The 14,526-nt window shown below is 43.7% G+C and overlaps 1 protein-coding gene across 1 annotated transcript in view; it reads left to right on the forward strand.

Annotated features, from left to right (window-relative positions):
* Nucleotides 1-8,367, forward strand: part of LOC134543330 (espin) — a 100,671-nt gene extending 92,304 nt beyond the window's left edge. Inside the window, exons 13-15 of the mRNA XM_063388285.1 lie at nt 5,444-5,619; nt 6,114-6,307; nt 7,777-8,367. Of these exons, the coding sequence (XP_063244355.1) occupies nt 5,444-5,619; nt 6,114-6,307; nt 7,777-8,008 (602 nt within the window). The 3' untranslated portion in view covers nt 8,009-8,367. The remainder of the gene's footprint in view (nt 1-5,443; nt 5,620-6,113; nt 6,308-7,776) is intronic.
* The last annotated feature ends 6,159 nt before the right edge of the window (nt 8,368-14,526 follow it).

Genomic DNA, 14,526 nt, shown 5'->3' on the forward strand with positions numbered 1-14,526 from the left:
GGTGTGACCTGCACTCGCTAGCCCAGGTCAAGGACAGGTAGGCGAGTGTGACCTGCACTCGCTAGCCCAGGCCAGGAACAGGTAGGCGGGTGTGACCTGCACTCGCTAGCCCAGGTCAAGGACAGGTAGGCGAGTGTGACCTGCACTCGCTAGCCCAGGCCAGGAACAGGTAGGCGGGTGTGACCTGCACTCGCTAGCCCAGGTCAAGGACAGGTAGGCGAGTGTGACCTGCACTCGCTAGCCCAGGCCAGGAACAGGTAGGCGGGTGTGACCTGCACTCGCTAGCCCAGGTCAAGGACAGGTAGGCGAGTGTGACCTGCACTCGCTAGCCCAGGCCAGGAACAGGTAGGCGGGTGTGACCTGCACTCGCTAGCCCAGGTCAAGGACAGGTAGGCGAGTGTGACCTGCACTCGCTAGCCCAGGCCAGGAACAGGTAGGCGGGTGTGACCTGCACTCGCTAGCCCAGGTCAAGGACAGGTAGGCGAGTGTGACCTGCACTCGCTAGCCCAGGCCAGGAACAGGTAGGCGGGTGTGACCTGCACTCGCTAGCCCAGGTCAAGGACAGGTAGGCGAGTGTGACCTGCACTAGGTAGCCCAGGCCAGGAACAGGTAGGCGGGTGTGACCTGCACTCGCTAGCCCAGGTCAAGGACAGGTAGGCGAGTGTGACCTGCACTCGCTAGCCCAGGCCAGGAACAGGTAGGCGGGTGTGACCTGCACTCGCTAGCCCAGGTCAAGGACAGGTAGGCGAGTGTGACCTGCACTCGCTAGCCCAGGCCAGGAACAGGTAGGCGGGTGTGACCTGCACTCGCTAGCCCAGGTCAAGGACAGGTAGGCGAGTGTGACCTGCACTCGCTAGCCCAGGCCAGGAACAGGTAGGCGGGTGTGACCTGCACTCGCTAGCCCAGGTCAAGGACAGGTAGGCGAGTGTGACCTGCACTCGCTAGCCCAGGCCAGGAACAGGTAGGCGGGTGTGACCTGCACTCGCTAGCCCAGGTCAAGGACAGGTAGGCGGGTGTGACCTGCACTCGCTAGCCCAGGTCAAGGACAGGTAGGCGAGTGTGACCTGCACTCGCTAGCCCAGGCCAGGAACAGGTAGGCGGGTGTGACCTGCACTCGCTAGCCCAGGCCAGGAACAGGTTGGCGGGTGTGACCTGCACTCGCTAGCCCAGGTCAGGGACAGGTAGGCGGGTGTGACCTGCACTCGCTAGCCCAGGCCAGGAACAGGTTGGCGGGTGTGACCTGCACTCGCTAGCCCAGGTCAGGGACAGGTAGGCGGGTGTGACCTGCACTCGCTAGCCCAGGCCAGGAACAGGTTGGCGGGTGTGACCTGCACTCGCTAGCCCAGGTCAGGGACAGGTAGGCGGGTGTGACCTGCACTCGCTAGCCCAGGCCAGGAACAGGTTGGCGGGTGTGACCTGCACTCGCTAGCCCAGGTCAGGGACAGGTAGGCGGGTGTGACCTGCACTCGCTAGCCCAGGTCAGGGACAGGTAGGCGGGTGTGACCTGCACTAGGTAGCCCAGGCCAGGAACAGGTAGGCGGGTGTGACCTGCACTCGCTAGCCCAGGTCAGGGACAGGTAGGCGGGTGTGACCTGCACTAGGTAGCCCAGGCCAGGGACAGGTAGGCGGGTGTGACCTGCACTCGCTAGCCCAGGCCAGGAACAGGTTGGCGGGTGTGACCTGCACTCGCTAGCCCAGGTCAGGGACAGGTTGGCGGGTGTGACCTGCACTCGCTAGCCCAGGTCAGGGACAGGTAGGCGGGTGTGACCTGCACTCGCTAGCCCAGGTCAGGGACAGGTAGGCGGGTGTGACCTGCACTCGCTAGCCCAGGCCAGGAACAGGTTGGCGGGTGTGACCTGCACTCGCTAGCCCAGGTCAGGGACAGGTTGGCGGGTGTGACCTGCACTCGCTAGCCCAGGTCAGGGACAGGTAGGCGGGTGTGACCTGCACTCGCTAGCCCAGGCCAGGAACAGGTTGGCGGGTGTGACCTGCACTCGCTAGCCCAGGTCAGGGACAGGTAGGCGGGTGTGACCTGCACTCGCTAGCCCAGGCCAGGAACAGGTTGGCGGGTGTGACCTGCACTCGCTAGCCCAGGTCAGGGACAGGTAGGCGGGTGTGACCTGCACTCGCTAGCCCAGGCCAGGAACAGGTTGGCGGGTGTGACCTGCACTCGCTAGCCCAGGTCAGGGACAGGTAGGCGGGTGTGACCTGCACTCGCTAGCCCAGGCCAGGAACAGGTTGGCGGGTGTGACCTGCACTCGCTAGCCCAGGTCAGGGACAGGTAGGCGGGTGTGACCTGCACTCGCTAGCCCAGGCCAGGAACAGGTAGGCGGGTGTGACCTGCACTAGCTGCATGCGTGGCTGTGGGGGGGAGGGTCTCTATCAGGTGGGCTTATTAACTCGCACAATCCCCTCTCTACCGCCTCCTCCACAATTTTTACTAACCTTACTAAATCTTAGTGTATTTGCAGGCTGGGTTTGGGTTAGTGCGAGGAACCTAGTTGCGTCCTAGGCCGATGCCTATACGCCTAGCCATGCAGGCACGTTTGGCACTGACCAGCCATGGCAGCGATTGAAGCCATGACTAACTCCTCTATCTTTAAAAAAAACTTCAGTTAGGCCCAGGTAAAACCTGCATAGACGAAGGGAAAACTCTAGGCACGGACATGCGGGAAGCAATTAGCATAAATTAAGAGTAGGAGACTACAGGAGACCGAGGATGGTCAGAGAAGGCAATAGTCTACCGTGCGGGGGTTGGGCACTTGGACGCTAGGTCCGCTTATATGCGTGGATAAGGTAACGAGCTGTTACCTAGGAAGCGCATGTTCCACCTCGGCCTCAGAAAGTCATCTTGACGCACTTTCCCTTCAAGAAGCGCTGCGCTGCGACTCGATGGCGAGTGGTGGAAGCCCATCAGCTGGGCGCAAGAGAGAGTGAGGGGTGGGGGATGATGACGTCACAGCCGCTGACCGTCACACGAGGGTGCGCAGGTTCATGCGCGGCTTTCACTGGCCGGGCCGGGGAAAGCTCCCCCGCCGGCAAACACGCGTGACACGGGTAGTGACCAAGTAGAGTCCCACAGGAGGTTCTGGCGCACCGCCCGTGGCAGCCCCGCGACTTCGTTTATTGTTTGTTTTCTGCTGTGATTGCTGAGGGTTGAAGATGAAACATGTAATCAGGCCACGTAGTCTGGTTTACGCGCACTTCATTTGCGTAGTTATATCTGGTGCGACTTATCCTCTCCAGCATCTCTGGTGTCCGTTGCTACACACTTTCCCAGTGATAACACGAGCTCAAGTCGCACATTCCGAGAAAAATTATAGAAGTTCTGAAAAATTCAGGGAAGTTAAAAGGGACAAAGGTAAAATATATATAAACAACAATAAAAGGCAAAGGAAAACTACCATTAGAATTTGTAAATTGTAATTTGAAATACCATGTTGGATACATAATTTAATTTAGACCTATATAATTCTCTAAATTCTAAAACAAAGCTCGTGAGTGTCGATGAAATAATTTGGATAGTGAAAAAGATTGGGTTAAAATTGAAATCGCGCTGAAGAAGATAAAATAATCAATGCAACATTTTGGGGCAAAAAAACTGAACATTTTCAATCTTGATGTGTATATTTAATTGAATTGGCAAATGTTTAGTTTAAAAAAGATCGGCTTTTCTTTTATATTATTTCCTTCGGGGAAATCTGAAAAAATCAAGGCTACTGAAATTGTGTAGCAACGAAGATAGGCAAACTATGTTTATAAATAAGTAGTTACTTTTGAAATTGTCAAATCAAAAATAGTTTTTTAAGCAATGTCAACGTTCTGCTCAGTAGTCATCAACATTTATTTTTTGTCACTGTATTTAACAGCTCTGTACTTCATGAGAAAGAGTTAAGAGCTTTAATTCTTTAAAATTAAAATTAAACCTTGTGCAATAAGCCCTCAAGTCAAATAAAATCGCGTGATTCCTATCACTACTTATTTAAAAATTGTTAACTTAGGTATAATTCTCCTGCTCTTAATATTTCGGTAGCCAGAAAGATTTCTTGGCAATCTTGACAGCAAAGATCGCCAGTTTAAAATGTTTATGTTATATAATGAACATACATGTAATTGCTATGTACTTATGATTCTTGTTAAAATTCTTTTCTTTTTTTTCAGAATGAAAGGTAACTTTCTGAATGTAAGATGTGAGTTTTCTAGAATTTTACTTGACTTTTTGTTGACATTTCGACAAGACTCGAAGAGAAAAAAAATGCTTTTGTGCATTTATTTGCTTTAAGAGCACTTGTAGATTTTTCCGTGTAGTGTTTTTTTTTCTGTTGTAAAGATGTGTACAAATCCAAGGCTGGATCTGGTAAATGAGGGTGGGGGGCAGAGGGAGGGGGTTAATATCCGCCCTGAGTACTGGGTTAGAAAAAAATAGCGAATAGGAAATAAAAAGTTTATGAAGTATGTACTAGTGTTATGATTTTACTCATTATCAATAATCATATATTTAAAGTTGAAAGTTTGCGCGGCTTGCTTCCATAGAGACAGTGAAATCAAACAGGCACCGAAACACTGGGGCAGGCAGCACGTGTGAGGTAGCAGCGGCTGCAGCGGCCAGTGCGTGTTGCAGGCGAGCTGCCCTTCCAGGCGCAGAAGGAGGACCTGCTAGGAGGGGGCGGGGGTGCAGCACGTGTGACGGTAGCAGCGGCTGCAGCGGCCAGTGCGTGTTGCAGGCGAGCTGCCCTTCCAGGCGCAGAAGGAGGACCTGCTAGGAGGGGGCGGGGGCGCAGCACGTGTGAGGTAGCAGCGGCTGCAGCGGCCAGTGCGTGTTGCAGGCGAGCTGCCCTTCCAGGCGCAGAAGGAGGACCTGCTAGGAGGGGGCGGGGGCGCAGCACGTGTGAGGTAGCAGCGGCTGCAGCGGCCAGTGCGTGTTGCAGGCGAGCTGCCCTTCCAGGCGCAGAAGGAGGACCTGCTAGGAGGGGGCGGGGGCGCAGCACGTGTGACGGTAGCAGCGGCTGCAGCGGCCAGTGCGTGTTGCAGGCGAGCTGCCCTTCCAGGCGCAGAAGGAGGACCTGCTAGGAGGGGGAGGGGGTGCAGCACGTGTGAGGTAGCAGCGGCTGCAGCGGCCAGTGCGTGTTGCAGGCGAGCTGCCCTTCCAGGCGCAGAAGGAGGACCTGCTAGGGGGGGGGGGCGGGGGTGCAGCACGTGTGAGGTAGCAGCGGCTGCAGCGGCCAGTGCGTGTTGCAGGCGAGCTGCCCTTCCAGGCGCAGAAGGAGGACCTGCTAGGAGGGGGCGGGGGCGCAGCACGTGTGACGGTAGCAGCGGCTGCAGCGGCCAGTGCGTGTTGCAGGCGAGCTGCCCTTCCAGGCGCAGAAGGAGGACCTGCTAGGAGGGGGCGGGGGTGCAGCACGTGTGAGGTAGCAGCGGCTGCAGCGGCCAGTGCGTGTTGCAGGCGAGCTGCCCTTCCAGGCGCAGAAGGAGGACCTGATAGCGGAGCTGAAGATGTCCAAGGACATCACGGGCATCAGGAAGCTGAAGGTGCAGAGGGCCAAGGTGGAGGAGCAGCAGGAGAAGGAGCTGTTCACGGAGATCACCAGGACCCTCACCGCCAACAGCTTCGTCGAGAAGGTGCGCGCCCGGCCTCCGCCTTACGGAGAGCAGGGGGGAGGATGAGGAACAAAATATAATTAATAAATAATAAATATTCAAAATAACTTGCATTACTATTGATACATACACACTAATTACCCTAGAGAATTAACAGTAAGCGTGTGATGGATTATGGATGGATCGGACACTCGGCATTAATTTAAATATTTAGTTTTTTTAGGCATTATTAAAGTGGTAGAAAAATTAATGTTCTTAAGCAATGCAAGGTAAAACATCTAGGAGCTTTACGCGGCGATACTGACATACTGCTAGTCGAGCAGCAACTCACGTGTACTTATACACACACACACACACTCACACACACACCACTTACAAATTCTACAACTCACACACTCAGTACTTTGCCTTAGCCGACATAACCAGATATATATATATATATATAACAGAAATCGCGAGGCTGGTCTCACAGGCGCACTGCTGTCCCCCGAAGTGCAGGAGGCTTGTTGCCGCAGGTGCCTGACAAGGACTCCACGGGTAACCCCATCCCGCCGTGGAAGCGCCAGATGCTGGCCAAGAAAGCAGCTGAGAAGGCGCGCCGGGAGCTGGAGGAGCAGCTGCAGAGGGAGGCGGAGCTCAAGAGGCTGCAGTCCATCCCGCCGTGGAAGAGACAGCTGCTGGCCAAGAAGGAGGAGACCATCTGCAGCAAGTGAGTGTCGCAGCCGCTAGTCGCACACAGGGACGTGCTCTTTGGGTCTCAAGATACATAACCTTATTGTTGCATTTGTTGCTGAACTAGATCCTCCAATATAATTAATGTTCAAATAAATTAAAGTGCAAATTTTATAAACAATTATAACACTATATCTAAAGACATACACATACACAAAACTTGAATATCGGAATTGCAAAATGCTCCAAAAATAAATTTACTATTAATAAACTAATCCCATCATTATTCTACATCCTATTCTCAACTGGGAACATCTAACATGTCACACAAAACAAGCTTTTATTTTTGTCCCAATCATGTGAGCTATGTGTATCAACTGTATTATCTTAGTTTCTTATTTTAAAATATATTTTAAAATCATTGATTATCAATGCAATAGGGATCGAAATGTGCCATCTTCGTTTTAACAGTTTTTAGGGCTTAAATTTCCTCCATAGTTTGATTTTCAAAATTTCACCTCTTTGAAACATACTAGTTGTTATAGTACCTATATAGTATCTGCTGCGATGTAATTAGAGTTTATATTGTATTCGTTTTTGGGAATAACTAACATTGTAATAATACTGCCAATACACACTATGTTATAGACCTTGAAAATTGTTTAATGTTTGATCTGCGCCTTAACAAAAGTAAATTTGGACATTAAGTGATAAAAATTTTGAAAACATAGTTTATAACCGTTCCATATGCTACAGAAACATTTACCAAGAACCGGGAGCCCATGTTTATTGATTATCGTTGATTAACACTTTGGGAAGTTTAGATGAAGATATTCTAATTTTACAGTCTCAAATTTTAATAGTAGCTACAGACTACGCCTGCAGCAAGCTCATCACTAAAATAATGCAGTTTAAGTCAAGCTTAATAGTGTCCGTGTGTTCATCTGGCTGCAGGTTCACTACAAAAAGATGGAATCAAGCTTAAATGAAGCTCACAGTTTCCATTCAAGTTTTAGTTATAAAGCTCAGTTGAAATTATTGGAAGAAAATTATAGTAATGTCGAAGACATGAATTTTCTCAGGCAAGAATATTCAAAGGCAGCAGAATTTCCAACAACTTCAAGAGTTACCTGCTACCCTGATAGCGACTGCTAGATCGACCGAAACATTAGTGAAATCTTGGTCTTCGACGCGGCAATAATCCGAAAGCCAAGCAACTCCAGACAATGGCCTGTCCAATCAAACAATTACCCTCTGGGAATAGTAGCTATCAGTAACTGACATAAAATATTAATTTGAAAAATATATTGAGTTTGACACTCAACCATGGCCAAACCTTGGCCTAGCTACCAAACTGCTACCAGTTAACTAATTTTCAAACAAAGTAACCACCATGTTACCAGCGCTTGTGCTAGTAGAGAAATAATGTAGTTTCTGGAGCACAGAGCGAGTGCTAGTAGAGAGAGCATGTCGGTTCTGAACCACGGAATGCGTGTGTGCCCGCAGGCCCGCAGTGTACACGCCCAAGGTGGTGGAGGACAGGAAGTCGACGATGGCGAAGGCGGTGGTGGCGGTGGTGAACCCCGAGCCGACAGAGGCGTCGCCCCCAGATGACAACAAGGAGAACAGCACGCCCCCGCAGCGGGACAGTGAGGAGTCTGACCACGACTCCGCGCCCATCATGCCGTGGCGCGCGCAGCTGCGCAAGACCAACAGCAAGCTCAGCCTGCTGGAGTAGCGCCCGTGTCCTGCGACCTGCTGACTGGCTGCCTTCTCTAAACTGTCCCATTGTTCTGCAGTACACTCGTGGTGTTGCTATTGCAGTAACAAGTGTCTGAACTACAGACCCTCATACAGCTCCTACCCATTCCCTCCCTCATCATATCAATTATTTATTGCTGTTCTCTGCGTGAGAATGCCACCTACATGTTGCTGTGTTCTCTTATTTATTCTTACAACTAGAACATGCATGAGAACATAATATTTTGGACATATTTAGGAGTAGGTGTTTTTTTAATAATCCTTGACATCATTTTTTTTATTAATCATTAAAGAGTATTGCATTTAATGGTTGGTAGAAGTTTTTTATTTATTTTAACTGTATGTACATAAATGAATATGGTTAAATGTTAAATTTACAGAAATTGGTTTGTCCTTGTAAAATAATGAAGATAAAAACTACTAATTTGCCAGTTTATATATATATATATATATATATATATATATATATATATATATATATAATGCAGACATTTTCTAGCAAATTTCACTGACAAGAATTATTTAAAAAGTATCTGTCTCCATAAATTATGTTTAATCAATGATCGTGTGAAATAACATTACGCCCCTTTTGAGCGACACTTAAGATGAATAAAATATGAATTCAGGGTGTAAAAATATGTGCACTTAATTCACTGCATAAATAATGGAAAGCAAACAATAAACATTGAAGTTAAGACTGTATGACATAATCAAAATCAATGTAGATAAATTTGAAATTGTGTTAAGTGTTTTTTTACTAGTATTTCTTACAAAGTTTACATTAGCCATGAATTTGAATTTATAATTGTTTAGTTCAAAGTTTAAGCATGTGAAAATCAAACCTTATTAGAGAGATATTCATCCATTGAATTTTCAGTATCTGTAATGAGAAAATATACCCTATTTTCCTATTCAAATAATGTGGTGTACTTTTATTACTTTTTATAACTCCAGGATTTTGGATCAAGGTGGTGAAAAACACAAATGTTAGCTTGTGGTCAGTTAAAACTCTACAATTTTTAAGGACTGTAATTCAATATGAGTTCTGTTTCCAGAATTATTATTGCTAAGCAAGCAAAAAAACTATTATGAAGGTGGTGTCTTAATAGAAATATGTTGTGTTGACCTAATTTTATAACAACAGTGATTGGAACAACATTCATCACGATCATCACACCTCTCATAAAAAAATTTGTTTGTGTGACAATGCCTGAACATGAAGTGACATGTGTTAAAATGCTTGCCCTGTATTTTAAACTCTGGCAAGGTCTTGTATTTTGCTGCACCACCAATGGCATTTCAGGCTGGCTGTTAGACTGATTAACATAACTGCACATTAGTGTGCTCTTCTTCTGTCAGAAAAGTTATTTTAATTGCATGTAAACATTTGTGTTTTACACTGCACAGTAAATGTTCTTGCCATTAATCACCACGATCTTCGTGCCTGTCCAGATATGTATCTAGAGTTACTAAGTCCTGACTAGAGGGTCGGAATGTCCAGTGTTGGATTCCTACCCAAGTCAGGGGTTTTTCAAGTTGAAAAATTACATTTTGGTGCTCAAGACTGGATGTTCTTTTTTTTTTTTTGTCCATTTTCTACCATATTGCTGAAGACCAGGGCAATTCGTCGCAGAAGCGTATCGGCTCGCAGTAGCGTAGGTGTGGTTTCTTTTTAAGAGGAGTTTATTCATAGTGAATAATTCGGAAGTAAAATTAACAAAGATTAATCTTTTCGTAATAATGTATACATATATTGGTGGCCAATGTGACTAAATAAGGAAATTAGGAAGGCCTGCACTCAAGAGTTTGTTAGTACAAAACATTGTGACTTTTCCCCTGATACTTAAAGAGTGTGACCTACAAGGTCAATTTTTATGTTTCTTCAGGTTTACCAACCTATGTTTGGCTCCTCAAGTTAGAATGACATAGTTTGGCAGCTTTTCATCAGCTCCGCACAGATTTATCACATACAGATGGTGATATTTCTGATGCAATTTCGGATCCCAAGTGTAAAATGTTTGTCTTCGGAAGGGGCCTGGCCTGCTAAGCCATTCCTTCGGTACGCCTCCGTCAGCTAGGGAACACTTTGACAAGCTTCAAAACGAATGAACATTTATTCTTTTCGTGTGGCTGAAGCCTCATTAAACCAACAAACCGTTCAACACTAATGGCAGGCAATTAACTCTTGGGTGTGTAAATTCCTTGTGGTTCATGCAAAAAGGATATAGTGTATAGTTCAAGCACCGGCTAACGAATGTTTCGCTATTCCTCAAGTACTTTGCAAAATGGTAGTATATTTAATTTGTTTACTGGCTAAAATATTCAGCAGTGCTCATTCTAATTTTCAAATTGGCCACTTACAGATGAACCACCCGATCGATTTAGGAGTACAACAGGTTTATAGTTATTGCAGGACCAGTCGGATTGAGGGAGTTCAACAAAAAAAACTATGAAATAATGCATATAATTGTGTAATACTTTTGCCTGTTACCGAATAATAGTGATAATGATAGGGGTGTCAAAGAATAACAACCCAAAGACAACTTGCCTAACCCATAGAATATATCATGCGATTCTGGATGCTTGCATGTTTATTATTAAAAAAAAAAAAAACAAAGTTACTATTTATGTTACAAATATCAGTACCTTAATGATCGTACTCTTGTAAGTGATTTTTTTTTATTATTTGAAGTGTTATCTGCATTGATCAACAGTTCTCAAGTCTTTCTTGTGCAATATTAGGCTAAGTATTGGTGCTTTTTGTATTATAGTGTGTGTAAGGTTTTTAAGTAATTTATGGTTGCCAATGTGTTTTCTTTGACATGTTGTACTCTTCATCCGTTAGTTTTAGCATTATTTTCACAAAATATGTTCCAGTTATTTATTAAAAGAGTGTAAGCTTCTCCATGTACAGTATATGTAATAAGACGAACATTCTACATAAGTATTGAATTGTAATTATTGTACATAGGCCAGTTGGCTGGGCATTCACCTTTCCGATTGTAATTACGCGTTTAACGAGTGTGAAACGTGTAGGTTTCATCAGCAACCAGACTAGAGACAAGCCGGCAACACTGGCGTCTTGCCGCAACTTGCGACACTTGGACTGTCCTGGCTCTACCTGTGTGCCTGCGGTTCAAAACTGCTCATTTTCAATAAGCTCTTTGTAATGTGATCAAAATAATAAAATAATATTTTGCAAACATTCTATTATTTTAAAATGCCTGGCTCCAATCCAACGATCATGCTGTTTCCCAGGATACCAAAAATATCATATCAGAGTTTATGTGTACGTGTATCTAGTCTAGTTTAGTTTTAAACATGCATTCGATCTCTTTTGTGTGTGCGGGTTTCCTCACAGATTTTGGACAAGTCACGTTGCACACAAATACAACAAAACTATGGCCACAGATTAAATACGAAGGTTTTTTTTTTTTTTTTTTTTTTTTTTTTTTTTTTTTTTTTTTGCAATTTATCAGTATCTGTTATCAACACTGATTCTGCAGAGTGCAGCCAGTCAGCTACCAATTGAAAGAAAGCGGAAACTTTAATACAATTCACAATTCTATGTTTGTAATTTTTATTGGTTATAACATTGTATTTTTTGATTAAAAAAATTGACCAAATAAGAAATTTTTTATTTGTTCTTTAAAAAGCTATACATTTATTGTAAAGGTCGATGCAGCTTGTGGCCTAGTTTGCTTGTTGAGTGAGAAGGTACTTTTTGTTGCTAAGCTAGGCTTACAATTGGCTTACTCTTATGATGCCTTCTGTACATTGTCCCTTCTCACTAGGGACCGGAAAATTTCGCGGATTCAATGACCTCTAGGATAGCCTTCATTATCCTCTGCACTTCTCAAGTAAACACGCGTGTTCATTGTTTACTAAATTGTGAGTCGTCTCCACTGGGTAGCTTGTGATTCGACGCTTCTTTGGTCGATAGTCTCTCATTGGCCCAGAGAGCTCCAGTTAAACCGCGAGCCAATAGCAGAACCAGCAGAATTATACACATGTTTGAATTTCAGCCTATCACGAAATGAATCCACAAATTTTTCCAGTCTCTACTTCTCACTACTCCGTTGCTTTACATACTTAACAAACATACACATGCAGATTTTGTTTGATCGACCTGTTTGAGAGAAACATGTTAATCCAAATTTAACATTGATTTTGGAAAAAATAATCATGCGTGAACACGTGGTATTCCTTAGACACACTACTCTTTTTTTAAAGGAAGATGTAGACAGTAATTTTTGTCAAGTACGCAAACGATAACTTTGAAATAAAGCTGTAGATTTATATTTTAAAAAATAATCATTCAAATAAACAAATATTTTTTTTTGTGTGGTAATAACATACATCCCTAGATACAATAAAACAAATACGATACTATATCATTTTCATTAATTTTAGTGTAAACAGCAATAGAAGGTTATGCAAAAAGTAAAAATAAATAAACAGTTTAAAATAAAATTAAAAACCTTGCTTTTAACGTTGAAAGAACAAAAAATTTAAAAATTAAATTTATATTTAGGTTTTTTGTCCAACAGCCAAATAATGAACCACAACTCTGTATAACTTAAAGCGTGGGGTGTTCTATTGCTTCATTTTCGTGATTACTATATTCTAACATTAGTAACAGAATATTTAAGACAAATGATAACCAGCACCTCATTATTTATTTTAAGTTAATTATTGTTATTAAGTTCAGTCATAGTTCAAGTTTAGTCATTTTCGTGATGACCATATCTTAAAATTAGTGATAGAAAATATATTACAATTCATATTGTTGCTACTGATAGAAAATTTAAGACATTAGATCATGTACTCCATTATATTTTTTTAAATTCATAATGTTATTAATTTCATATATTAATTTTAAAAATGACTATATCCTAAAAATAGTGATAAAAATTTAAGAAATTATATCACGCACCCCACACATCTAGTTATACAGGATCGTTGTGTATTATTTGGCTGTTGGGAAAAAAATTTGTATTAAATTTTATTTTTTTAAATTTTAGTTTATTCAATGTTAAAAGCATTTTTTTAGTTTATTTTATACTATAAGCTTATATCATTATTTTTAGTCTCAAAATAAAATAAAAATTTTGAATATGATTAATTGAAGTAGATTATAAATATTAAATATGAGTAATTGAAGTCTTTATTTGTTCAATGAACTAAAAAAAATAGTCATCAATATTCACTACCACAGAACTGCAGACATTAATTAATTAATTAATGAAAAATAGGACGACAATGAGTTTAGCTTGTCAGTTAATTATTATAAGATTAAATACCTAATAAATATTTATGGTTTTGAAAAACTAATTCAAAGGAAGACTGAACTAAATTAGTGAGTTCTATTTCAAATGAAAGCTCTTGACTGCAGGAGCGTAGCCAGGGGGGAGGGGGGTTAGGGGTTCGAACACTCCCATTCCCTTAGACCCTTTTTTTTTTCTTAACTGAAAGCAGGTTAGCTAAAAGCCTGGGTGTCTTACTGCTATCACCGGCCACTGCACTGGAGGGGAAGAGTAAGCGAGCCCTACCGATTCTCCTTCCCTTCCCCTACCCCTACCCCTGTCGCGAGCAGAAGCTATAAGGTTGTGACGCCGTGACGGGTCCCAAGCTTTCAAATATCTTACACCTACTGTATTTAACCTGCGCGGTAATTATAAGCAGTTGTTGACTGGCCTTCCAAAAGTGTAAGGATCGCTGTGTGTGTATAGAATTGAGACGACGACATGGTGTCATGTAACTCTTCAAGCTAAAGCTAATTGTTTCCAGGAATAGATCAGTTCTGCCGAAACCCAACTCTTTTTATTCTTTTTTTTTTTTTGTATTGTCGAGCTTCGAGCATGATTCATGATTTTGAGTGGACGTGGACTAGGCACTCGGATTGATTAAAATATCTTTAATTAATTTCTTACTTCATCACTCAAACAATTTTTTTATTAAAAAATTAATAATATTTTTACCATTGCTTTAATAGGGGGGGACCATGTTTCTTACCCCCCCCCCCCCCAATACACAAATCCTGGCTACGCTACTGCTTGGCTGTCTTTCAAGTGATGTCTGCAAAACTGAAACTCGGCAGAGATGTTCATTATATTACATACACCTTAAACGAGCACGGGGTTTTCCCAAAATCAGCCTCGAAGGCGGGTAACTTTGGGGCTTTGGCCCCGCCCGGGCACATTTTCCAATATAACCTCACCTTTTTGATCGGAAGCACTACAAATCAAAACCGGATAAATTTTTAATTTTTTTTAATTTAGGGTCATTAACCCATATCCCCTCCAATAGGGAGAAAGTCGAACCCCGGGAATATTTTTTACCATAACCCGACCTTTTGGATCGGAAACACACTAAATCGAAAAAGCATTGATTTTTAACATTTCCAAAATTTTGTATCTTTAACCCTCTCCCCCTCTTGTGGCACAGTCGGTCCCGGAGCAAATTTCCACCATGCCCTGACCTCATGGTTACACA

The sequence above is a fragment of the Bacillus rossius genome, assembly GCF_032445375.1.
Source record: "Bacillus rossius redtenbacheri isolate Brsri chromosome 9 unlocalized genomic scaffold, Brsri_v3 Brsri_v3_scf9_2, whole genome shotgun sequence".
NCBI lineage: Eukaryota > Metazoa > Arthropoda > Insecta > Phasmatodea > Bacillidae > Bacillus > Bacillus rossius.